The sequence below is a fragment of the Nansenia antarctica genome (genome assembly GCF_963989245.1).
Source record: "Nansenia antarctica genome assembly, chromosome: 18".
In the NCBI taxonomy this organism is placed as follows: Eukaryota; Metazoa; Chordata; class Actinopteri; order Argentiniformes; family Microstomatidae; genus Nansenia; species Nansenia antarctica.
Window position 1 is genome coordinate 5260730 of NC_137691.1, and position 27771 is coordinate 5288500.

A 27771-nucleotide genomic window follows, 5' to 3' on the forward strand; every position below is an offset into this window, starting at 1 on the left:
TGGTTGATTAAGAATGGTGTGTGTGTGTGTGCACGGGTGTGTGTGCGTGGGTGTGTGTGCGCGGGTGTGTGTACACGTATGTGTGTGTGTGTGTGTGTGTCAGAGAGAGAGAGAGACACAAAGACAAAGATTGTTGTATGGCTTGACAACGTGGGTATTCTGGTCATATCATTCAATTCACTCTTAGTGGGTGCTCGGAGGGGTCAGCTGGGCCTGGGGGGGTGGTGGGGAGGGGGGGGGGTCACTCCCCCAGCTCCCTGAAGGCCTCCAGGTGCTGGGTGTAGCAGGTGGACGTAGCCCTGGCGGTGCACAGCTGCTTCTCACACCAGAGAGTCAACGCCTGGCGCAGCAGCTCCACACGAGCACTCTGGAATCGCGCAATCTGGAACACACACGCACGTGCACACGCACACAGACACACGCACCACGCACACGCACACACACACACACACAAGCGCACCACGCACGCACACGCACGCACACACACACAGACACACGTGCGCACCACGCACACACACACACACACACAGTGCATCAAACAAGAGCTACTGAGGGAGAGTGTAAGAGAGATATACACTTGAACTCAAAATGGGGGGGGGGGGGGCAGGTTGTAGGAGCAGTTGGCCTCTGACCCGTACCTCCTGTTTAGCCACTCCAGAGAGGTGGTCAAAGTCCTTCTCAGCTGCCTTCTTCACCTCTTCCATCTGAAATAAAACCAGAGAGACTGAGCACAGCAGACCAACCAGCAGCCACGTCCCTCCGTCGCCTCCTGGTTAGTGCGTACAGTACTGTGTACAGTAGGGTAGCTTCGTCATCAATGTCTGAAAAGGTCCACATGTCGGCAATTCTCAAGTCGCGCAAATAAACCCCACATTTTTTTTGCCATGTTTGCGAAAGTTGAAGTGTTGAAGAACTCGATATAACACACAACAGTTTTAGGATCACTGCTGTTGAAGTGTGCATTGTTGGTGGTGTGTTGGTGTGTTATTGTAAGTGTAAGTGTACACCTAAACTAGCTAGCTACATTGACATTGGGAATGCAGTTGAAGTGATTCCGCATGCAGGGTCATCATCAAAATGTAAACGATGGGGAAAATGCATTTTAACATGCAAATAGATCATTAAGAAACTACATATCAGCAGCAATACTTTTTGAAAATATGATTTGAGCCTAGCCCAACACATCCCATATGTCATCAAAAACAAATAATACAGTATAATAACTTATTTTGTTGGTTATGAAGAGGTACAAATAAGCGAATCTGTGAATTGGATTCACTGTATCGTCTGCCGTAGGCTACTGGGTAAGTGTTACATGGCTTGTAAACAAACGTACATTTTAGGACTTGTTCAATAGCAAGGACTGTGTGATCATCTAATTATGTGTAGTTATGTCTTTTTAGCATGTTGATGTTCTATCAGCATGTTGTGATGTGCTAAACATGTAGTTAGATGTTCTTCCTTTTTAGCTGATAGCTACTAGCAGCTGTTTTGCATGCGTTTTGATTCAGAGCAAGTTTCTCTGGCATTTGGTTTGAGGTATACCAACATTCAAATAAGCATATCTTATAACTATTCCCAGATTTCAATGCATGATCATTTGAAAGCTTACAATCTGCACTTGATCATGAACTGGAAAAGACAGAAAAATGACCGTGAGGACTTTTTCACCAGACCAGATTCTAGTACTTGCTCCTCCGGATACCTGCATGCGTGCATGTTTCATGATGCTGCACATGACAGAACATGACTGCCACCTGCTGGACACATGAGGACATGCAGGACGTGAACACTGAACACTCACAGCTTCCTTCTTCATGGGTTTGGCTCTCTCTGCGTTCCTGATGGCTGTCTCCAGCTCCACCAGTTTACACGTCCTTCTGTACAGCATCTCCTACACCACACACACCCGCAGACACACACAGACACACAGACACAGACACACACACACACACACACACACACACACACACCCGGACAGACATACAGACACACAAACACACCCGCACATACATACACACACACAGACACACACACACACACACACACACACACACCCGGACAGACATACAGACACACAAACACACCCGCACATACATACACACACACAGACACACACACACACGCACACACACGCACACACACACGCACGCACGCACGCACGCACACACAGACACAGACACAGACACAGACACAGACACAGACACAGACGACCCAGGTTGAGGTTGATGTGTTAGAGTAATGTTGGACAGTATTGTTTGTCAGTATGGGCTACTCCTAAAACATTGGGGGGCAGAGCCCCGGATGCCCAGGGCTGATGACGCCACTGTTGGACAGTATGGTTTGTCACCAGTAACAGTGGGGAAGGGGGGGGTGGGGGCTCTGACCTTCTCTGCCTCCTGGTAGCGGGACCGCAGGTCCAGCCCCAGGCCCAGTGTGCTCACGTTGTTCTCAGACACACTTTCAAAGTTCTTCTGCAAACAAAAACAACACATAGAAGAAGAAGAATGTTTTATTTTTATTTATCTATATTTATATACTTGTCAATCAACTGTTGGAATTTGGTATTTTTTTGCTCTAGACACGGGGTCAGCCATAGTCGGCGCCCCTGGAGCAATTACGGGGTTAAGTGCCTTGCTCAAGGGCACATGCAGCTCCCTCATGAGGCGGTGATCGAACCAGCGACCTTTCCGATTACTAGCCGACCTCTCTGACCTCTAGGCTACTTGCCGCCCCCCCATACGTAGCAGTGCATAGGCGTGGTTAACATATAACATGACACAGAATCTCAAAACCATGATCTATGTCATCAGGATGATGTGGCCGCGGTACCTTGACGGAATCAATGACCTCAGACAGCTTAACGCATATCCTGCAAGAGGAAACAGGGACATAAATAACACACGTTAGCGTCTTTGTGCCCCGGAAAAGCGCTATATAAATACAATGCAATTATTATTATTATTATTATTATTATTACTAATTGTATTATTACTAATTGTATTATTATTATTATTATTATTATTACTATTATTATTATTATTACTATTACTGTTATTGTTATTATTATTATTATAATGTCCATTCCACACAGACCACTGATTAGAATACACAGAGACACATATAGAAGGCATCTGCGGCGTAGTTCTCTCTGTCTCTCACTTAGAGAAGGTCAGTGCCGCGGTGTCCTCTTCCTGTTCCACGCAGAGGTGTAACGACGTAGAAAAGTGTCCACACGCCACAGCTATTTCTGAGGAAACACGGCCTCTGTGGTTAGCTAGAGCGGGCAGGGTAAAACATTCACTTGCACAACACCAATGCCAACGCCTACGCAGGCCCAGACTCATACTGCATGATGGGATACAAGACGGTCTCTTACTTTGTTCCGTCAGCACCACGTCAAGGAAACTCTGGAAGAAGAGGGAAGTTTAGAGAGGTGATGGAGAGAAAAGAGAGAGAGAGAAGTTTTTTTTTTTTTTTACCTATTTTGGCTGTGTTTATTCAACAATTACAGTGTCTTATCAATTCAACTCCAGTCCATCATCAATATTACACAAATTATTGAATGGTCAAGAGCAGGAGAGAGAGAAAACCACTGAGGGAGGGGGGGGGTGCATAGAGTACTCACCTCTGTTGCTGATTTGGTGCACCCAGTGAGAGTGACATTGTTATCACGCTCAGTTTGAAAAAACTCATCCACATCCTGGAAAGAGAGAAAGAGTCATTACTTACTATAGGATTTCTGCTCTGAAACAATCTCAAAATCCTCCAATATGTGTATCTTCCAGTCTATGTATTATCTATCCTGAGTGGAGTGCCGTCTGGTTGTCTAGCTCAGACTGAGGTACCTTGTGGTTGTCTTTCCGTATCCCCTCCACGGCCTGGCTGAGGCGGTTAAAGATACCCTTCCTTACTCTTTGACGACCTGGGGGCTGGAACGAACACACACACACACACACACACACACACACACACATGCACACTTTTTAAAATTCCGTATGAATAAACTTGAGCAGCTGTTGGTAAATTGCAGCTCATCCAAAACGCCGCTGCTAGGGTCCTAACAAAAACAAAGAAGTTTGAACACATTACACCAATCCTGAGATCCCTGCACTGGCTACCAGTCTCTCAGATAATTGAATTCAAAATCCTCCTCCTAATTACATACAAATCACAAAATCGTCTTGGACCAAAATACATAGCAGATCTCCCCCCCACCCGATATTCCTGCAAGGTCCCTAAGGTCAGCTGAGACAAATCAGCTAATCATTCCAAGAGTGAAAACAAAACACGGCGCAGCAGCTTTCAGTCACGCTGCTGCATGCTCCTGGAACAAACTCCCTGAAGAAATCAAACAAGGCCCAAACCCTTAAAATATTTAAATTTAAGCTAAAAAACCTTCATGTTTTGCAGCAGTTATGATTAAACACAAACACTTCTATCAATGTATTTTATCCATTAACTATTGCCTTATTTTTTTTTTAATCTATTTACTTCTTATATTTGCTTTTATTCATTGTAATTTTTGTTTTCTTACTAGGCTCCTCTTGCTGTATTTTTAAATAATGCATGTAAAGCACTTTGAATTGCCTCTGTTGTATGAAATGTGCTATACAAATAAACTTGCCTTGCCTATTACTTTGAAAAGATCCAAATGAGGTAAATCATGGATATTGGCCAGCCACTGTTGTATCTCCATCCTGGCTGCTACGCCTGGACAGTACCAAAACAGATGCACCGATGACTCTACCTCCAGAATGCAGAATCTACATAGGTCACATTGCTCCAATAAATACCCATATCATTAACATTCTTCTGGTGGGTAGAAATGTATATCATCATTTGTACTGAAGAAATCTTGTTAATGAATCTAGTGTAGTTTTATATATTAAATTAAAAACACACTTCGCATGTAATACATTAGAAACCAAGTTGAAATCATATTTTTTTTTATTAATCTTAAAATTATTTTGAATCCACTTAAAATGTCTTAGCAAAGAGAATTGCATGGCCTCTAAAAGAACATCACATACTATATGGGGCTTTGCTAAGTCAATATTATGATAAATTCATTAGTTTTAGTTATAAAACTTAGGGTCAGTTAAGAGACTTTGATTAGATTTCCAGTACCCAGGGCCACGTGGTATTTCAGTGAGCATTAAATGAATTGCAATTAATTGATGATCTGATCTAAAGTGATCAGCAATTACCTCTCTTGTTACTCTTGATGCAATTATTGAGACGGAAATAATGAAGTAGTCAGTGCAGCTTGCCTCGCGCTCCTCCACGTATAACCAGTTGCCTTAGGGTTCCTAAGTCTCCAAATATCTATTAAATCCAAAGATTCCATCTAACATTGCATTAAGAGCCTGTGGGTGGTAATTAGACTCTCTATTTCCTTTTCTCTCAATTTTTCTATATTATGGTTTTGGAGGAATTAATGGAAGAGGAGTGGAACATAGGAACAAAATGCAGACCAACACACAAACAAAGAGACACAAATAACATGCACAACACATACAGCGTCTATCGTGAGTTGCATTTCATGTACGAAAGGCGCTATATAAATAAAGCTTTACTTACTTACTTACCGGTACTATCATCCCAAACAGCACTTCTTTGGACAACACGACATTGGCTGCATGTCCCATAATATCCTAATTATTCCAAATAAGAATAAGAAGAAAAAAAAAGAAAAGAAAAGAAAAATGTCCCCAAAACACGACAGACAAACAAACCTGCATACTAATTATCAATAAAACCTCAAAAATACTTCAAGAAAGAAAATAGATGAGAGAAAAGAAAAAAGCCTCACAACCGTTATACTGCAGAGAACTCTCCTAGCAGTTTGGTTTTTTATGATTTATAATATTTATATTTGCTTTGATGAGGCTTAACTGGCACTTTACTATTTTTCACTGTCTACTTTCAAATCTCTGTACTTCAAATATTGTGTAATATTCTTGCAAATTATGACTATGGAACTTCTGCTTGTCTTCTGCTGTAACACCCTGAATAATTACTTCATATTAATATTAACTATTTCCTGAAACTAAATTCATTTGTGTAATTTCGGTATTGTACTTCATTGCATTTCATCTGGTCTTTCTTAGTCGAGTTAATAAATACTGTTTTTAGCGATTAAAATGGACAAAGACACATATAGAAGGCAATTATTGGTGTAGTTCTCTCACTTTGAGAAGGTTAGTGCAGTAGAAAAGTGTCCACACGCCACAGCTATTTCTGAGGAAACAGCCTCTGTGGTTAGCTAGAGAGAGCAGGGTAAAAACATTCACATGCACTCTGCCTGTGGCAATACAATACCTTCAGAAAGTATTCAGACCCCTTCACTTTTCCCACATGTTGTTGTGTTATAGAGCCAATTTAAAATGGATTGAATTTAAATAATTTGACATCAATCCACAACCAATATCCCAGGATGAAATAAAAATACAGAAATACCTCATGTGCATAAGTATTTAAACCCTTTGCAATGCTAAAATGTAATCAACAAGTCACTCAGTAGGTTAATGCAAGGATAATAGTTAATGTAAATTCAGAATACATATCTTTCTTTTTATAGTGTATAGATTTGCATAGGAATCAATTACACACTGTGAGTGATTTGTTGATGGCATTTTTGCATGTTAATTAATTTTAAGAGTGTCAGAGTCTGAATACTTATATACACGTATAATATACTTATATTCTGTATTTAAATGTATAATATATTTACTGACACTTCTATTCATTTTGTCCTTCTGTGGTATTGTGTGTGGATTGATGGCAAATTATTTTAATTTAATCTATTTTAAAGGAGTCTATAACACAACAACATGTGGAAAAAGTGAATGGATCTGAATATTTTCCAAAGGTACACGTGCCGTTTTTCTCTTGTCTTGACAAATGCTGCTATTAACAATAAATGAACCTAAGATACTTGATAGGCATCAAATACCCACCAGTTTGACACAGACAATGACACCATTGATTGTGTTACATCCTTTAACTGTGACTGTTTATTACTTATTAAGTTCATTATTACACTGGGTCCCATAACTGGGTCCTCTTTTCCCATAACTTACATTAAGCCTGGTGCCCCTAGGTAATGTATGCTGTGCAAATACATAGTCTGGTAGCACTTCCATTTACTTCCATAGGAGTACATCTTTAATATACCTAATAATGAGACATCTTCCCTACAGTTTTAAATCTTTCAGAACTTTCAAAAGTTGACCTTAGTTTGAAAAGCGCTGACAAAACAGAGGAGGTATTTTAAGAAAAGGAGAAGAGAGCTTTCCAAATGGGACCAGATGTGTCACAAGATGTGGGTGGAGTCAGGGAATGAGGATGGTTTTCATCAATAAGTGATATTCTCACACTCTGTTTCTCTGACATTATTCAGCAGTCTACTCCTAACTCACAGGGGAGCAGCGTGCACCACCGTCTCTCTACACACGTACATACAGCAGAGTCAGTCAGTCTGTTTGTCTCTACACGTCCTGACTAGGAGATACAGGCACCATGTGGATCACCGTGTGTCTGATCAGCACAGTGCTTCACATCACTGCAGGTGAGTCCAATAAATATATTAACATGTATTGGGTGTCAAATGTAAACCAAATATATCCTGTAACAAATTAGCAGAAAACTCTAGACCCACATTTGTAACTTTACTTTAAGTGAGTATGTTGTACAAGGAAGCTTGGTTTAAGACATTACCGCCCTTTTGTCTCTATGGGAACGGGTATTGTAACTCGTACCAGATTTGTAGGTTATCATTCCATTGTTAAGTGAAGTACCCCAGTACTCCTCTGCACATTGTGATGGCAGCACTCTTGTTTACATGTTGCATTCTGATTTGAAAATGTTTTTGAAAATGTTCGACCACCTCAAATAATAGCTGAAAAACTCACAATATACATGTGTCCCTGTAAATATCACAGTGTGCTATGATACTGCCAATTACTGGACAAATAAAACTTAACCATATTATGATATTAGCCAAATCATTCTTCACTGTTTCAAACAACGCAAAAAGCCTGAATTGTTCAAAGTTTAATCACCACTGCAAATGCTTTTGTTATGAGGCAAGAACCGCCCATAATTCCCTCATATTTAAAGTTCCTTACATGGATAACCTGTTTCTCTGAGATGAATATGGACTAAGCTATCCAACTGTGCAACATCTCTCTACATCTGAAAACTAATGATCCTGACAGAACAATGTAGGGTCCCACAGATGAGCACAGCAGCATTACATACCGAGATCAGAATCAGAAACAGATTTATTTACTAGTAGGAATTTGCTTTGGTCAGTTGACGCATAAGACTAAACAAAGTGCGAGGGCAAAGACACATAAGTGACAAGTAAATAATAGATAAGTGAAGAATAGAATAAGAATAGTGCAATGTGACTGTTGGTGTCAGTGGGTGTATATACAGTATACTGTATCTATCTCTATGGTTACAGGCATCAACAACTCAAACTCACGTACTGTGTAATTGCTTTGTGTTTCTGCAGGCTGTACTCGGTCAGGTCCACAACAGACTACAGTGTACATCACTGCCTACTCAGGCCAGTCTGTGCTCCTGCCCTGCTCCTGCCATGAATACCCGTATGAACCTCCTAGATTCAGATGGGACTTCCTTAAAGGCAGTCAATACAAGTGGATAGAAGATCTAACCAAGACTGATCGCTACAGAGAAAGAGTAAAGATGTTTAGTGACAACTCTCCTGGGAACCTCTCTCTCCTCCTCTCACATCTCACTGTAGAGGATGGGGGATATTACAGATGTTCAACCAACAACCAAGAGAGAAGCATCAGACTCACTGTCATAGGTAAGAGGTGCAGCTTACATCAGGCTGAATCACTGCTGATGGAACGTAAAACAGGAAACAGCACAGGGCAAAGTTCTTGATTTCGTACTTGAAAAAGTACGTAAAGTATCCCTCAGCAAATTGATGTGTGTTTCTACAGGGTGCACTTTGTCAGAAGCTCAGACTAGATTGGAGTTAAGAAGATCTACAGGCCAGTCTGTGCTCCTGCCCTGCTCCTGTACTGAACCTCAGGATAAACCTGACAGCTTCACATGGACCAAAGGGACACCTGGGACATCTGGGACATCTGGGACATCACTAACCCAGAGTGAGCTCTACAAAACCAGGGTGAAGACGTTTAGTGACAACTCTCCTGGGAACCTCTCTCTCCTCCTCTCACATCTCACTGTGGAGGACCGGGGGTGGTACAGGTGTGGGATCAGTCATGAATTCAGAGACATCAGACTCGTTGTTGAAGGTAAGACATCTCATCATTATCAATTAATGACATTTTCATATTCAGTTATATAATTATCTTAGCACTTTTGGGAAACAGCATATACATGTTAAAAGTAGGATATCTGATCAACCATTATTTAATGTTTTCTATAATTGCTGATATCTTTATCTGATAACGTTTGGGAAATTGCACAGAGTTTTCACAGAGGTGCCTTCATAGTTAAATAACAAAACAGAAAAACAGAAAAACAGAATGGCTCTACACAGATATATAGACTCCCCTACTAGGGATGCTCCGATTTATCGGCCACCGATTTAAATCGGCCGATTTCACTCCAAATGACTCGATCGGTGATCGGCAAAAATGGCAGATCGCAAAAACCGATTTTTAAAAAAAAAAAAAATTTATTTATTTTTTCCTGGGGAAGACAGATAACTGAACAGAAAACATAGGAGGACGTAACAGTATGTAAACCATGAAGGCCACGTTTATGATGTCTTTTATACAGCCATATCGACTGACTTGGGCTTCAGGCCCTAACTGGGTGATAGGCCAGACTTTTACTATGCCATAAAAATGGGTCTGCGTTTGCTTGGTGCCTAATGGATCAAAACTTTTGTCTAAAAAGCAAAAAATATGTAGGCTATCCAGTCAGTAGGCCTACAGTTATGTATTTTTAAAAAAATCGGTATCGGTATCGGTTGATCTTGAGGAAAAAAATCGGTGATCGGTATCGGCCCCAAAAATCCAGATCGGAGCATCCCTATCCCCTACCTGACAGTAGCATAAAGACGTAAGTAAAGGAGTTAAGGTGAGGGCTGCACACTGCAGAAACAGACACTGGACCATTGAAGTTAGCTTCTTTTTAATGCTCACATTTTGAAGGACATGGAAAGTGCCATGTCAGAGCAGAACATTTTAGTAAAAGTAAAAGTCAGTAAAAGTTATCATCATTGGCCAAACGTATTAGTTACAGATTAAGAAAACTGTGTAACTGTATCTATACTGTAAGTGAAGAGACAATCAGAGTCTACCACCTATGACTGAGAAACAACACTAGTTTCTGACCCTGTGTGCAGACAGCACCTCAACCCCCCGTTGGTGAACCCACCACATTACATTTGTCTGACAGTGCACAACAAGTACTGGCTTTAACTTTATCCCTGATAATAAACGGAATAAATCACAACTCATTTGGTATCTGATGGGATGTTATCTTTGGTTATATTGTGTTGTGTTGTTTCATACGGTGTGCTTCTGCTCTGACTGATACAAGGCTGATGATCATCTGCTCTCTTGGTGACAGGAGAAAACCCAAAACCTGTGACCCCCATCAAACACTCAACCGCAGCTCAACCCGAGGCAACCATGGCATCAACAGGTCAAGACATATTACTTTTCAGCACTGTTCTAACAAACTCTGGAGTCAGAATCATCCTGGACCCTAGTCTCCATAACATACAGAGCTCTCTTAGTGACACAGCAGACTGACTGACCATGTTCATGTCCCCATGTTCAGATGGGGAAAACAAAGAGAAGATCCCTGGAGGAACTTCTCCTCCTATCTTTTCAAATCTAACCATCTACATCTTACTGGCTGTTCTAGCAGTAATATCATCCGGTATGATCGTCCTGTTTATGTACAGGAGAAACAAAGGTACCAGTAGGCTATTTACACAACTACAAGTACATATATTAACCATTTAGAAGCACCTTACGGTAGTTTAAAACATGCTTAATTAGCAATGTTCCATGGTGAGGTAGGTTGTATGGGTGTCTGTGTCTGTTGAACTCTCTGCTTTCTGACCCACAGGGAAGAAGAACAGCGGGAGCAACACAGAGGGACGAGAGCAAGAGAATGAAGTAAAGACACACGCATTTGGAGATTAACATGCATCACAATTTCAGTTGTAAAATTACGCTTTGAAGAAATCTTATAATCATTGTGTGTTTTGTGTCTTCACCGATCTGCACCCTTAACAGGTTAAGGATGATTCCACGAATGCTGACAAAATCTACACATCACTCACTTTGCCAGTAAGAGAACATTTACGTGTGCATATGTCTGTGTGTGTGCAGGCGTATGGTAGTGTGAATTAAGCATGTAATCAGTGTCTGAGACTAGGCATGTCAGTGTGTGTGTCTATATAACATTAAGAGTGACGTTGTATCAAATCATCTCAATTTAATTTGTGTTTGGAAAAGAACATGTTACTTGTGTGATTAACATAGGAACTGTATGCGTGTCTCATTGTGTGTCTCTACAGGACGACCCCTCTGCACTGTACGCTACAATTGATCCCACAGTCTCCACCGTTGTCCACAACAAAGGAAGAGGGAGAGCAGCAGTGAGTCAGGAGAGCAGTGGAGGAGACCCAGAGTATGCCAACGTCAACACGGGCAGAGCCCCCTAGAGCCACCATACCATACAGCAGCCTCACAGCCTTTCTACTGCAGAGAGCTCTGCTGGACGTGTGAGGTCTAACTGGCCCTTTACCATGTCGACTGTAGATGTTTCACTGTCTACTTTCACATCTTGATGTTTTACAACCTATTTTGTCACCTTGAAACATTCTTGTCCAACTATAAATATGCAACTTGTACATCTTCTTCTGTAGCTTTTTCTGAAACTAAATGTCGATCGTTACCATGGTTTTGTTTTTTTACGATGTTTCGAACTTATTGGGCCGGTTTCACATACAAAGCTTAAGCCTAGTCCTGGACTAAATCACACTTTCAATGTAAAATCTCCATTGAAGATGCTTTTTAGTCTAGGATTAGGCTTAAGCCTTGTCTGTGAAACCGGCCCATTATGTTTTAGGTTGTTTTGTTTTTAACTTATTATGTTTTTAAGTTTTTTTTTTTTTTTCTCTATAGCACTTGAATGAAAAGTGCAATACAAATAAAAAGCATTATTATTATTATTATTATTATTATTATTATTATTATTATTATTATGGTTGTCAGATGGAATAGTGTAAATAATGGAGACATATATAGTATTAGTAATAGTATATAGCATTTAAAAAAAAAAAACTTTTATTTTATTTTATTTACTAATTCTTATTTACATTGGCAGCCTGGCAATATAATTAAGAGGCAGCATTCGCTCACTATGCGGCAAAAAACTGGAACAGGCTTTCACAAAACATTAGGTCAGCCGCATCTTTATCGATTTCTAAAAATAAATTGAAGACTTATGTTCTGTTCAGCTTTTAATTGATTGTCTTTTAAATGATGACCTATTTTTATTTGTTCATTGTAATTATATTGCATGTTTTTATGTAAAGCAGTATGAGTTTGCATTCAATTGTATGAATATGTTCATGTTATATGTTCTGTATAAATACATTTGCCTTGCCTTGCCTATACGTAAGGTGTAAACCAGAGAACACACACATTTTAGCTACTGGACAAAATGTTTGTTGTGTAGCAGTTCCAGTAGTCAAAGCACCTTATAGTAAACAGTTTACTGAGTTCCCTTTTGAAAGAGTATTTGGGCGTTTCAAATCTGTCACATTTCCTGAATAAAGATGACTTCAGCTATGTCCGAGAAAGGTGACTTTGTGTTTTGTTCTTTGACACGACAAACCGCATCCTCCCCTTTCTGTGCTCTATGAACAAGAAAAGCAGTCTAGTAACAATGTCAGTTAAAGTGACTTATTTAACTTGCACTTGTATAGCTCATCCTTTTATTGTTCTTGTTGAGAACAGTTATTATCCTCCAGTGCCCTCAGAGCAGCAGGCTGTCATAGACCACATCTACAAACAGATAATGATCTACTGGACATCTTCCTAATATATGTTCAGTTCACAGCCTCTTGTTTAACATGATCCTTCTCCGAATAAAGAGACTTGTACAATTCTGTTCTGATAAAAAAAAAGGGAAAAAAAGCTAATCAACAGGTACGTTTTCAATAGCGACTTACAGTTAACACACATTCATTATATATTAGAAACTGTGGAAGCAAGTCTTTTAATCGCTGTCTGGAAACACCCAACTGCATGGACGGCTCGGTTAAAATCAACCCTGTTAATCACTAGATGGAACTAGGCACAGGACAGTGACTGGCTAAGCTGCCACCAGGTCAAATACAGGCTCACAAGCTGACCTGGTCGACAATACCTCTGAGTTCGTGAGGAAGATCTCCAGTCCCTTGTTCTTGCTGAGCGTGGTGTGTGCTGCCACCTGCTGGAGAAAGGTTTCCAGAGCCATACAGTAGGGATGCCAGTCCTGCCCCAAGGCCAAGAAACCTCACAACCCTTATACTGCAGATCTCTCCCAGAGGCTCCCCACCTGATTGTATTTACGGTTGTTTAATTTCAGGCGCTATAGTATATCAGATCGGAGGCACCAAATCACACCAAACCTAATGGGTATTACCAGGGGCGTGCCACAACATTCTGGGCCCTATACATTAACCATCTCTGTGGGCCCCCTCACTCTTTTGATCCATGACTTGTTCATTAATATGTTAGATTAGAACCAACAGTATTATGGCGTTTATACAGTCTGGCTGGTGGAGTGAGATGGAACCGGGAGGATTTTGAGTTACCGTTGTGTGGATAAAATCACAAAAATGGTCAGGTTTTTTAAGCCAGGTATGGCGAGTGCCATAAATTGCCACCAAAACGATGCCTATCGAGACACAGAGAGCGAGCCGTACACAGACAGGCAAACGGCTTGCGAGCCGCGGGTTGGCCACCCCTGGACTAAACCATTTTGGGCCAAAGAGGTCTCTGTCTCTGTCTCACAGATCTTCCAAAATTTTGGGAGAACTGTGGCACAAAGTTCATTCTCTCAATTGATGTAATCAACAAACTTAAATAAGTTATGACACTAATTCATTGGAAATAAAGAACATTACAAACAAAACAAAACTTAAATTCCAGGATTTTCAAGGGCCCTCTCCCTGCTGGGGCCCTGGGTCAGGTCCACTTTTCCCCCAACTAGTGCGCCCCTGGGTATTACCATTCTGTATCTAGAGGAGAGACAATTAGCAGAGGAGGAGACACAGAGTATGTCAGCGTCAACACAGGCAGAGCCCCCTAGAGCCACCATACAGCAGGCCTGCCTCCAGCAGCCTCACAGCCTTTCTACTGCAGAGAGCTCTGCTAGATGTGTGAGGTCTAACTGGCCCTTTACTATGTAGACTGTAGATGTTTCACTGTCTACTTTAGTACTCTTTACTTCAAATATTGTGTAGCATTCTTGCCAAATTATGACTATGGAATCTCTGCTTGTCTTCTGCTGTAACACCCTGAATAATTATTTCATATTAATATTAACTATTTCCTGAAACTAAATTCATTTGTGTAATTTCGGTATTGTACTTCATTGCATTTCATCTTGTCTTTCTTAGTTGAGTTAATAAATACTGTTTTTAGCGATTAAAATGGACAAAGACACATATAGAAGGCAATTATTGGTGTAGTTCTCTCACTTTGAGAAGGTTAGTGCAGCGGTTTCCTCTTCCTGTTCTACACAGAGGTGTAAACAAGTAGAAAAGTGTCCACACGCCACCGCTATTTCTGAGGAAACAGCCTCTGTGGTTAGCTAGAGAGAGCAGGGTAAAACATTCACATGCACTCTGTCTGTGGCAATATACTGTATACAATGCCTTCAGAAAGTATTCAGACCCCTTCACTTTTTCCACATGTTGTTGTGTTATAGAGTCAATTTAAAATTGATTGAATTTAAATAATTTGACATCAATCCACAACCAATATCCCCAGAATGAAATAAAAATACAGAAATACCTCATGTGCATAAGTATTTAGACCCTTTGCAATGCTAAAATGTCATCAACAAGTCACTCAGTAAGTTAATGCAAGGATAATAGTTAATGTAAATTTAGAATACATATCTTTCTTTTTATAGTGTATAGATTTGCATAGGAATCAATTACACACTGTGAGTGATTTGTTGATGGCATTTTTGCAAGTTAATTAATTTTAAGAGTGTCAGAGAGTCTGAATACTTATATACACGTATAATATACTTATATTCTGTATTTAAATGTATAATATATTTACTGACACTTCTATTCATTTTGTCCTTCTGGGGTATTGTGTGTGTGGATTGATGGCAAATAATTTTAGTTTAATCTATTTTAAATGGAGTCTATAACACAACAACATGTGGAAAAAGTTAATGGATCTGAATATTTTCCAAAGGTACACGTGTCGTTTTTCTCTTGTCTTGACAAATGCTGCTATTAACAATAAATGAACCTAAGATACTTGATAGGCATCAAATACCCACCAGTTTGACACAGACATTGACACCATTGACTGTGTTACATCCTTTAACTGTGACTGTTTATTACTTATTAAGTTCATTAATTACACTGGGTCCCTTAACTGGGTCCTCTTTTCCCATAACTTACATTAAGCTTGGTGCCCCTAGGTAATCTGTATGCTGTGCAGATACATAGTCTGGTAGCACTTCCATTTACCTCCATAGGAGTACATCTTTAATATACCTAATAAATGAGACATCTTCCCTACAGTTTGAAATCTTACAGAACTTTCAAAAGTTGACCTTAGTTTGAAAAGCGCTGACAAAACAGGAGGTATTTTAAGAAAAGGAGAAGAGAGCTTTCCAAATGGGACCAGATGTGTCACAAGATGTGGGTGGAGTCAGGGAATGAGGATGGTTTTCATCAATAAGTTAGAGATATTCTCACACGCTGTTTCTCTGACATTATTACTACAGATTCAGCAGTCTACTCCTAACTCACAGGGGAGCAGTGTGCACCACCGTCTCTCTACACACGTACATACAGCAGAGTCAGTCAGTCTGTTTGTCTCTATACGTCCTGACTAGGAGATACAGGCACCATGTGGATCACCGTGTGTCTGATCAGCACAGTGCTTCACATCACTGCAGGTGAGTCCAATAAGTATATTAACATGTATTGGGTGTCAAATGTAAACCAAATATATCCTGTAACAAATGAGCAGACAACTCTAGACCCACATTTATTACTTTACTTTAAGTGAGTATGTTGTACAAGGAAGCTTGGTTTAAGCCATCACCGCCCTTTTGTCTCTATGGTAACGGGCATGGTAACTCGTACCAGATTTGTAGGTTATCATTCCATTGTTAAGTGAAGTACCCCAGTACTCCTCTGCACATTGTGAAGGCAGCACTCTTGTTTACATGTCGCATTCTGATTTGAAAATGTTTTTGAAAATCTTTGACCACCTCAAATACTAGGTGAAAAACTCACAATATACACGTGTCCCTGTAAATATTACAGTGTGCTATGATACTGCCAATTACTGGACAAATAAAACTTAACCATATGAGATTAGCCAAATCATTCTTCACTGTTTCAAACAACGCAAAAAGCCTGAAAGTTTAATCACCAGTGCAAATGCTTTTGTTATGAAGCAAGAACCACCCATAATTGCCTCATATTTAAAGTTCCTTACATGGATAACCTGTTTCTCTGAGATGAATATGGACTAAGCTATCCAACTGTGCAACATCTCTCTACATCTGAAAACTAATGATCCTGACAGAACAAGGTAGGGTCCCACAGATGAGCACAACAGCATTACATGCCGAGATCAGAATCAGAAACAGATTGATTTACTAGTAGGAATTTGCTTTGGTCAGTTGACGCATAAGACTAAACAAAGTGCGAGGGCAAAGACACATAAGTGACAAGTAAATAATAGATAAGTGAAGAATAGAATAAGAATAGTGCAATGTGACTGGTGGTGTCAGTGGGTGTATACAGTATACTGTATCTATCTCTATGGTTACAGGCATCAACAACTCAAACTCACGTACTGTGTAATTGCTTTGTGTTTCTGCAGGCTGTACTCTGTCAGGTCAAGGACAGTTACAGCTCATCACTGCCTACTCAGGCCAGTCTGTGCTCCTGCCCTGCTCCTGCCATGAACCCCAGTTTGAACCTCCTAGACTCAGATGGGACTTCTTTAAACTAGGCAGTCAATACTCGATAGAGGATGTAACCAAGCATGATCGCTACAGAAAAAGAGTGAAGATGTTTAGTGACAACTCTCCTGGGAACCTCTCTCTCCTCCTCTCACATCTCACTGTAGAGGATGGGGGAGATTACAGATGTGACATCAACAACCAAGTGAGAGACATCAGACTCACTGTCAAAGGTAAGAGGTGCAGCTTACATCAGGCTGAATCACTGCTGATGGAACGTAAAACAGGAAACAGCACAGGGCAAAGTTCTTGATTTTGTACTTGAAAATATACGTAAAGTATCCCTCAGCAAATTGGTGTGTGTTTCTACAGGGTGCACTTTGTCAGAAGCTCGGACTAGATTGGAGATAAGAAGACCTACAGGCCAGTCTGTGCTCCTGCCCTGCTCCTGTACTGAACCTCAGGATAAACCTGACAGCTTCACATGGACCAAAATGACATCTAGGACATCACTAACCCAGAGTGAGCGCTACAAAACCAGGGTGAAGACGTTTAGTGACAACTCTCCTGGGAACCTCTCTCTCCTCCTCTCACATCTCACTGTGGAGGACCGGGGGTGGTACAGGTGTGGGATCAGTCATGAATTCAGAGACATCAGACTCGTTGTTGAAGGTAAGACATCTCATCATTATCAATTAATGACATTTTCATATTCAGTTATATAATTATCTTAGCACTTTTGGGAAACAGCATAATACATGTTAAAAGTAGGATATCTAATCAACCATTATTTAATGTTTTCTATAATTGCTGATATCTTTATCTGATAACGTTTGGGAAATTGCACAGAGTTTTCACAGAGGTGCCTTCATAGTTAAATAACAAAACAGAAAAACAGAAAAACCGAATGGCTCTACACAGATATATAGACTCCCCTACCTGACAGTAGCATGAAGACGTAAGTAAAGGAGTTAAGGTGAGGGCTGCACACTGCAGAAACAGACACTGGACCATTGAAGTTAGCTTCTTCTTAATTCTCACATTTTGAAGGACATGGAAAGTGCCATGTCAGAGCAGAACATTTTAGTAAAAGTAAAAGTCAGTAAAAGTTATCATCATTGGCCAAACGTATTAGTTACAGATTAAGAAAACTGTATCTATACTGTAAGTGAAGAGACAATCAGAGTCTACCACCTATGACTGAGAAACAACACTAGTTTCTGACCCTGTGTGCAGACAGCACCTCAACCCCCCGTTGGTGAACCCACCAAATGACATTTGTCTGACAGTGCACAACAAGTACTGGCTTTAACTTTATCCCTGATAATAAACTGAATAAATCACAACTCATTTGGTATCTGATGGGATGCTATCTTTGGTTATATTGTGTTGTGTTGTTTCATACGGTGTGCTTCTGCTCTGACTGATACAAGGCTGATGATCATCTGCTCTCTTGGTGACAGGAGAAAACCCAAAACCCGTGACCCCCATCAAACACTCAACCGCAGCTCAACCCGAGGCAACCATGGCATCAACAGGTCAAGACATATTACTTTTCAGCACTGTTCTAACAAACTCTCGAGTCAGAATCATCCTGGACCAGAGGTTCCCAAAGTGGGTGCCGCCAAATCTGCTCGTAAAAAAAAAAATATATATAATAATAATAATAATAATAATATAAAATTATAATAATAATACATTAATAAACGTTTGTTTATTACATGTGCAATGGAGTTCATAAGCAAATCAAATATATATTTCTCAGATTTGAAAGATATTAATTTACTAACTAGGCCTACTAGTTACTAACTAACTACTCCTCACTGAAGTCTTGGACCAAGCGGTGAAAATGGTTAATTATGTAAAATCACGCCCGCTGAAGTCACGGCTGTTCAGCACATTGTGCAATGAGATGGGGTCCGAGCATGAGGGGCTCTTATTACACACAGAGGTCCGCTGGCTGTCGCGGGGCAAGGTGTTATCCCGTGTCTATGAGCTCCGAGATGAACTGATAACTTTTGTCAGTGAGCACGACTTGCCATACAAAGAACAATTGGAAGATGATATTGATACAACATATTTCTTTGTTTTGTATTTCTCTCAATTTTTACAATTCTGTCATGATTATTATTGTTAAATTATTATAGTTGTGAGTTAACCGTTTGGTTCAGATGTGAAATAATAATCTCAGAATGAGCATTGAAATGAGAATTACATTTTAAGGCATTATTTTAAGCCAAAAAAAAGCATTGTTCCATTGATTGATTATACAGGTCTTTGATATTTTATTTGTGTGAAGAATTCCCTCTGAGTCTCCTCCCATATTGTACAATCCTTGAGGGCCACCATTTTATTTAATTTAGCGATAGTTTGACTGACCTATGCATTCTTGCCCGTCCATTACAGTTCATTTATGACTTTTATTATCTTGTTAAAATTCATTGGGGCAATACTTATGTATTATATATAAACACACATTTTCAAACCAATTCATTGTGTATTGTTTTTTAGTTTAAGCTCCGAGGCATTTTTTAAATCTTCGTAGAGTTGGGGTGCCTTGGAGAAGGGGGAAAGCTTCAGGGGTGCCTTGGTTAAAAAAAGTTTGGGAACCTCTGTCCTGGACCCTAGTCTCCATAACATACAGAGCTCTCTTAAGTGACACAGCAGACTGACTGACCATGTTCATGTCCCCATGTTCAGATGGGGAAAACAAAGAGAAGATCCCTGGAGGAACTTCTCCTCCTATCTTTTCAAATCTAACCATCTACATCTTACTGGCTGTTCTAGCAGTAATATCATCCGGTATGATCATCCTGTTTATGTACAGGAGAAACAAAGGTACCAGTAGGCTATTTACACAACTACAAGTACATATATTAACCATTTAGAAGCACCTTACGGTAGTTTAAAACATGCTTAATTAGCAATGTTCCATGGTGAGGTAGGTTGTATGGGTGTCTGTGTCTGTTGAACTCTCTGCTTTCTGACCCACAGGGAAGAAGAACAGCGGGAGCAACACAGAGGGACGAGAGCAAGAGAATGAAGTAAAGACACACGCATTTGGAGATTAACATCACAATGAGAGTGTGACTGTATCAAATCACAATTTCAGTTGTAAAATTACGCTTTGAAGAAATCTTATAATCATTGTGTGTTTTGTGTCTTCACCGATCTGCACCCTTAACAGGTTAAGGATGATTCCACGAATGCTGACAAAATCTACACATCACTCACTTTGCCAGTAAGAGAACATTTACGTGTGCATATGTCTGTGTGTGTGTGCAGGCGTATGGTAGTGTGTATTAAGCATGTAATCAGTGTCTGAGACTAGGCATGTCAGTGTGTGTGTCTATATAACATTAAGAGTGACGTTGTATCAAATCATCTCAATTTAATTTGTGTTTGGAAAAGAACATGTTACTTGTGTGATTAACGTAGGAACTGTATGTGTGATTAACATAGGAACTGTATGCGTGTCTCATTGTGTGTCTCTACAGGACGACCCCTCTGCACTGTACGCTACAATTGATCCCACAGTCTCCACCGTTGTCCACAACAAAGGAAGAGGGAGAGCAGCAGTGAGTCAGGAGAGCAGTGGAGGAGACCCAGAGTATGCCAACGTCAACACGGGCAGAGCCCCCTAGAGCCACCATACCATACAGCAGCCTCACAGCCTTTCTACTGCAGAGAGCTCTGCTGGACGTGTGAGCTTTTAACTGGCCCTTTACTATGTCGACTGTAGATGTTTCACTGTCTACTTTCACATCTTGATGTTTTACAACCTATTTTGTCACCTTGAAACATTCTTGTCCAACTATAAATATGCAACTTGTACATCTTCTTCTGTAGCTTTTTCTGAAACTAAATGTCGATCGTTACCATGGTTTTGTTTTTTTACGATGTTTCGAACTTATAAAAAGCATTATTATTATTATTATTATGGTTGTCAGATGGAATAGTGTAAATAATGGAGAAATATATATAGTATTAGTAATAGTATATAGCATTTAAAAAATAAAAAAACTTTTATTTTATTTTATTTACTAATTCTTATTTACATTGGCAGCCTGGCAATATAATTAAGAGGCAGCATTCGCTCACTATGCGGCAAAAAACTGGAACAGGCTTTCACAAAACATTAGGTCAGCCGCATCTTTATCGATTTCTAAAAATAAATTGAAGACTTATGTTCTGTTCAGCTTTTAATTGATTGTCTTTTAAATGATGACCTATTTTTATTTGTTCATTGTAATTATATTGCATGTTTTTATGTAAAGCAGTATGAGTTTGCATTCAATTGTATGAATATGTTCATGTTATTATGTTCTGTATAAATACATTTGCCTTGCCTTGCCTATACGTAAGGTGTAAACCAGAGAATTCACACATTTTAGCTACTGGACAAAATGTTTGTTGTGTAGCAGTTCCAGTAGTCAAAGCACCTTATATGGTAAACAGTTTACTGAGTTCCCTTTTGAAAGAGTATTTGGGCGTTTCAAATCTGTCACATTTCCTGAATAAAGATGACTTCAGCTATGTCCGAGAAAGGTGACTTTGTGTTTTGTTCTTTGACACGACAAACCGCATCCTCCCCTTTCTGTGCTCTATGAACAAGAAAAGCAGTCTAGTAACAATGTCAGTTAAAGTGACTTATTTAACTTGCACTTGTATAGCTCATCCTTTTATTGTTCTTGTTGAGAACAGTTCTTATCCTCCAGTGCCCTCAGAGCAGCAGGCTGTCATAGACCACATCTACAAACAGATAATGATCTACTGGACATCTTCCTAATATATGTTCAGTTCACAGCCTCTTGTTTATTAACATGATCCTTCTCCGAATAAAGAGACTTGTAAAATTCTGTTCTTGAAAAAAAAAAAAAAAGTTTGGCTAATCAGCAGGTACGTTTTCAATAGCGACTTACAGTTAACACACATTCATTATATATTAGAAACTGTGGAAGCAAGTCTTTTAATCGCTGTCTGGAAACACCCAACTGCATGGACGGCTTGGTTAAAATCAACCCTGTTAATCACTAGATGGAACTAGGCACAGGACAGTGACTGGCTAAGCTCCCACCAGGTCAAATACAGGCTCACAAGCTGACCTGGTCTACAATACCTCTGAGTTCGTGAGGAAGATCTCCAGTCCCTTGTTCTTGCTGAGCGTGGTCTGTGCTGCCACCTGCTGGAGATAAGTTTCCAGAGCCATACAGTAGGGATGCCAGTCCTGCCCCAAGGCCAAGAAACCTCACAACCCTTATACTGCAGATCTCTCCCAGAGGCTCCCCACCTGATTGTATTTACGGTTGTTTAATTTCAGGCGCTATAGTATATCAGATCGGAGGCACCAAATCACACCAAACCTAATGGGTATTACCAGGGGCGTGCCACAACATTCTGGGCCCTATACATTAACCATCTCTGTGGGCCCCCTCACTCTTTTGATCCATGACTTGTTCATTAATATGTTAGATTAGAACCAACAGTATTATGGCGTTTATACAGTCTGGCTGGTGGAGTGAGATGGAACCGGGAGGATTTTGAGTTACCGTTGTGTGGATAAAATCACAAAAATGGTCAGGTTTTTTAAGCCAGGTATGGCGAGTGCCATAAATTGCCACCAAAACTATGCCTATCGAGACACAGAGAGCGAGCCGTACACAGACAGGCAAACGGCTTGCGAGCCGTGGGTTGGCCACCCCTGGACTAAACCATTTTGGGCCAAAGAGGTCTCTGTCTCTGTCTCACAGATCTTCCAAAATTTTGGGAGAACTGTGGCACAAAGTTCATTCTCTCAATTGATGTAATCAACAAACTTAAATAAGTTATGACACTAATTCATTGGAAATAAAGAACATTACAAACAAAACAAAACTTAAATTCCAGGATTTTCAAGGGCCCTCTCCCTGCTGGGGCCCTGGGTCAGGTCCACTTTTCCCCCAACTAGTGCGCCCCTGGGTATTACCATTCTGTATCTAGAGGAGAGACCATCAGCAGAGGAGGAGACACAGAGTATGTCAGCGTCAACACAGGCAGAGCCCCCTAGAGCCACCATACAGCAGGCCTGCCTCCTGCAGCCTCACAGCCTTTCTACTGCAGAGAGCTCTGCTAGATGTGTGAGGTCTAACTGGCACTTTACTATGTCAACTGTAGATGTTTCACTGTCTACTTTAGTACTCTTTACTTCAAATATTGTGTAATATTCTTGCCAAATTATGACTATGGAATTTCTGCTTGTCTTCTGCTGTAACACCCTGAATAATTACTTCATATTAATATTAACTATTTCCTGAAACTAAATTCATTTGTGTAATTTCGGTATTGTACTTCATTGCATTTCTTAGTTGAGTTAATAAATACTGTTTTTAGTGATTCAAATGGACAAAGACACATATAGAAGGCAATTATTGGTGTAGTTCTCTCACTTTGAGAAGGTTAGTGCAGCGGTTTCCTCTTCCTGTTCTACACAGAGGTGTAAACAAGTAGAAAAGTGTCCACACGCCACAGCTATTTCTGAGGAAGCAGCCTCTGTGGTTAGCTAGAGAGAGCAGGGTAAAACATTCACATGCACTCTGCCTGCGGCAATAATACAGTGCCTTCAGAAAGTATTCAGACCCCTGCACTTTTTCCACATGTTGTTGTGTTATAGAGTCAATTTAAAATTGATTGAATTTAAAGAATTTGACATCAATCCACAACCAATATCCCAGGATGAAATAAAAAAAAAATGTGCATAAGTATTTAGACCCTTTGCAATGCTAAAATGTCATCAACAAGTCACTCAGTAAGTTAATGCAAGGATAATAGTTAATGTACATTTAGAATACATATCTTTCTTTTTATAGTGTATAGATTTGCATAGGAATCAATTACACACTGTGAGTGATTTGTTGATGGCATTTTTGCATGTTAATTCATTTTAAGAGTGTCAGAGTCTGAATACTTATATACAAATATAATATACTTATATTCTGTATTTAAATGTATAATATATTTACTGACACTTCTATTCATTTTGTCCTTCTGTGGTATTGTGTGTGGATTGATGGCAAATTATTTTAATTTAATCTATTTTAAAGGAGTCTATAACACAACAACATGTGGAAAAAGTGAATGGATCTGAATATTTTCCAAAGGTACACGTGCCGTTTTTCTCTTGTCTTGACAAATGCTGCTATTAACAATAAATGAACCTAAGATACTTGATAGGCATCAAATACCCACCAGTTTGACACAGACAATGACACCATTGATTGTGTTACATCCTTTAACTGTGACTGTTTATTACTTATTAAGTTCATTATTACACTGGGTCCCATAACTGGGTCCTCTTTTCCCATAACTTACATTAAGCCTGGTGCCCCTAGGTAATGTATGCTGTGCAAATACATAGTCTGGTAGCACTTCCATTTACTTCCATAGGAGTACATCTTTAATATACCTAATAATGAGACATCTTCCCTACAGTTTTAAATCTTTCAGAACTTTCAAAAGTTGACCTTAGTTTGAAAAGCGCTGACAAAACAGAGGAGGTATTTTAAGAAAAGGAGAAGAGAGCTTTCCAAATGGGACCAGATGTGTCACAAGATGTGGGTGGAGTCAGGGAATGAGGATGGTTTTCATCAATAAGTGATATTCTCACACTCTGTTTCTCTGACATTATTCAGCAGTCTACTCCTAACTCACAGGGGAGCAGTGTGCACCACCGTCTCTCTACACACGTACATACAGCAGAGTCAGTCAGTCTGTTTGTCTCTACACGTCCTGACTAGGAGATACAGGCACCATGTGGATCACCGTGTGTCTGATCAGCACAGTGCTTCACATCACTGCAGGTGAGTCCAATAAATATATTAACATGTATTGGGTGTCAAATGTAAACCAAATATATCCTGTAACAAATTAGCAGAAAACTCTAGACCCACATTTGTAACTTTACTTTAAGTGAGTATGTTGTACAAGGAAGCTTGGTTTAAGACATTACCGCCCTTTTGTCTCTATGGGAACGGGTATTGTAACTCGTACCAGATTTGTAGGTTATCATTCCATTGTTAAGTGAAGTACCCCAGTACTCCTCTGCACATTGTGATGGCAGCACTCTTGTTTACATGTTGCATTCTGATTTGAAAATGTTTTTGAAAATGTTCGACCACCTCAAATAATAGCTGAAAAACTCACAATATACATGTGTCCCTGTAAATATCACAGTGTGCTATGATACTGCCAATTACTGGACAAATAAAACTTAACCATATTATGATATTAGCCAAATCATTCTTCACTGTTTCAAACAACGCAAAAAGCCTGAATTGTTTAAAGTTTAATCACCAGTGCAAATGCTTTTGTTATGAAGCAAGAACCACCCATAATTGCCTCATATTTAAAGTTCCTTACATGGATAACCTGTTTCTCTGAGATGAATATGGACTAAGCTATCCAACTGTGCAACATCTCTCTACATCTGAAAACTAATGATCCTGACAGAACAATGTAGGGTCCCACAGATGAGCCCAACAGCATTACATGCCGAGATCAGAATCAGAAACAGATTTATTCACTAGTAGGAATTTGCTTTGGTCAGTTGACGCATAAGACTAAACAAAGTGCGAGGGCAAAGACACATAAGTGACAAGTAAATAATAGATAAGTGAAGAATAGAATAAGAATAGTGCAATGTGACTGGTGGTGTCAGTGGGTGTATATACAGTATACTGTATCTATCTCTATGGTTACAGGCATCAACAACTCAAACTCACGTACTGTGTAATTGCTTTGTGTTTCTGCAGGCTGTACTCTGTCAGGTCCAGAACAGACTACAGTGTACATCACTGCCTACTCAGGCCAGTCTGTGCTCCTGCCCTGCTCCTGCCATGAATACCCGTATGACCTTCCTAGCCTCAAATGGAACTTCTTTAAACTAGGCAGTCAAGATTGGATAAAGGATGTAACCAAGATTGATCGCTACAGAGAAAGAGTGAAGATGTTTAGTGACAACTCTCGTGAGAACCTCTCTCTCCTCCTCTCACATCTCACTGTGGAGGATGAGGGAGATTACAGATGTAAAATCAACAACCAAGTGAGAGACATCAGACTCACTGTCATAGGTAAGAGGTGCAGCTTACATCAGGCTGAATCACTGCTGATGGAACGTAAAACAGGAAACAGCACAGGGCAAAGTTCTTGATTTTGTACTTGAAAACGTACATAAAGTATCCCTCAGCAAATTGGTGTGTGTTTCTACAGGGTGCACTTTGTCAGAAGCTCAGACTAGCTTGGAGATAAGAAGATCTACAGGCCAGTCTGTGCTCCTGCCCTGCTCCTGTACTGAACCTAAGGCTAAACCTGACCGCTTCACATGGACCAAAGTGGAACCTGGGACATCTGGGACATCACTAACCCAGAGTGAGCGCTACAAAAACAGGGTGAAGACATTTAGTGACAACTCTCCTGGGAACCTCTCTCTCCTCCTCTCACATCTCACTGTGGAGGACCAGGGGTGGTACAGGTGTGGGATCAGTCATGAATTCAGACACATCAGACTCCTTGTTGAAGGTAAGACATCTCATCATTATCAATTAATGACATTTTCATATTCAGTTATATAATTATCTTAGTACTTTTGGGAAACAGCATAATACATGTTAAAAGTAGGATATCTGATCAACCATTATTTAATGTTTTCTATAATTACTGATATCTTTATCTGATAACGTTTGGGAAACTGCATGTACATGTAAGCACAGTGACCACAGAGTTTTCACAGAGGTGCCTTCATAGTTAAATAACAAAACAGAAAAACAGAATGGATCTAGTAGGGGTAGTGGTGGTCTAGTGCAGTGGTTCCCAACCTTTTTTGTCTTGTGTACCCCTTGAGCTGTTTTGCCATGCCAGAAGTACCCCCTCACTCATGCGTGTTGATTATTTCCCCAAAAAATCAATTAAACTCTAACTTGCAAATATAACATTTATTACTGACACACAGAGAGCAAAACCTCTTCTCATGTCTCCAAAACTCTAAACACATTTTCTGCTTTACACACATTTTGCTATTCAAAATGGCACTTTTTAAATGCACTGAACACGGTTTTCTGCACACAACAATCTGACATAAAGTCACATGTTTGCCATTTCAAAACATTGCCATTCAAAATTAGACTACATGAGCTAATTGGCCAATACATGTGCCACCTGGCCACCTCAATGGTTAATTGTTACCACATGCCCACACACTCACTGAAAATAGACAAATAAATAATAAATAATAATGAATTTGATTTGATATCTGTTTCTTTTCCCTTTCTCCTGCTCCTCTTTGGCTTCTGTCTGAGGTGCAGTGATGTCATCATTTTCTCATCCCAGAGTCTTGACTGATGGGGAGAGGAAACAGACAAGATGAGACAGGATAAAACTTATCACACACACACACACACACACACACACACACACACACACACACACACACACACACACACACTTAAACTTCTTATCTAACTCTACTGATTATTAATGAAATCATTTGAACCACTCCCCTTTAATACATAGATATTTACACCATTGTGAAAAATAGACTCACCCAGT

The 27771-nt window shown here is 40.0% G+C and overlaps 1 protein-coding gene across 1 annotated transcript in view; it reads right to left on the reverse strand.

Annotated features, from left to right (window-relative positions):
- Window positions 1-241: 241 nt before the first annotated feature.
- LOC308173682 (sorting nexin-6) overlaps window positions 242-27771 on the reverse strand; it is a gene marked incomplete at its 3' end in the record, with an annotated part of 37355 nt that continues 9825 nt past the window's right edge. Inside the window, exons 5-14 of the mRNA XM_080548724.1 lie at window positions 13408-13535; window positions 3849-3932; window positions 3629-3703; window positions 3380-3410; window positions 3163-3250; window positions 2833-2872; window positions 2388-2474; window positions 1805-1894; window positions 639-704; window positions 242-382 (exon numbers count right to left, since the gene is read on the reverse strand). Of these exons, the coding sequence (XP_080404850.1) occupies window positions 242-382; window positions 639-704; window positions 1805-1894; window positions 2388-2474; window positions 2833-2872; window positions 3163-3250; window positions 3380-3410; window positions 3629-3703; window positions 3849-3932; window positions 13408-13535 (830 nt within the window). The remainder of the gene's footprint in view (window positions 383-638; window positions 705-1804; window positions 1895-2387; window positions 2475-2832; window positions 2873-3162; window positions 3251-3379; window positions 3411-3628; window positions 3704-3848; window positions 3933-13407; window positions 13536-27771) is intronic.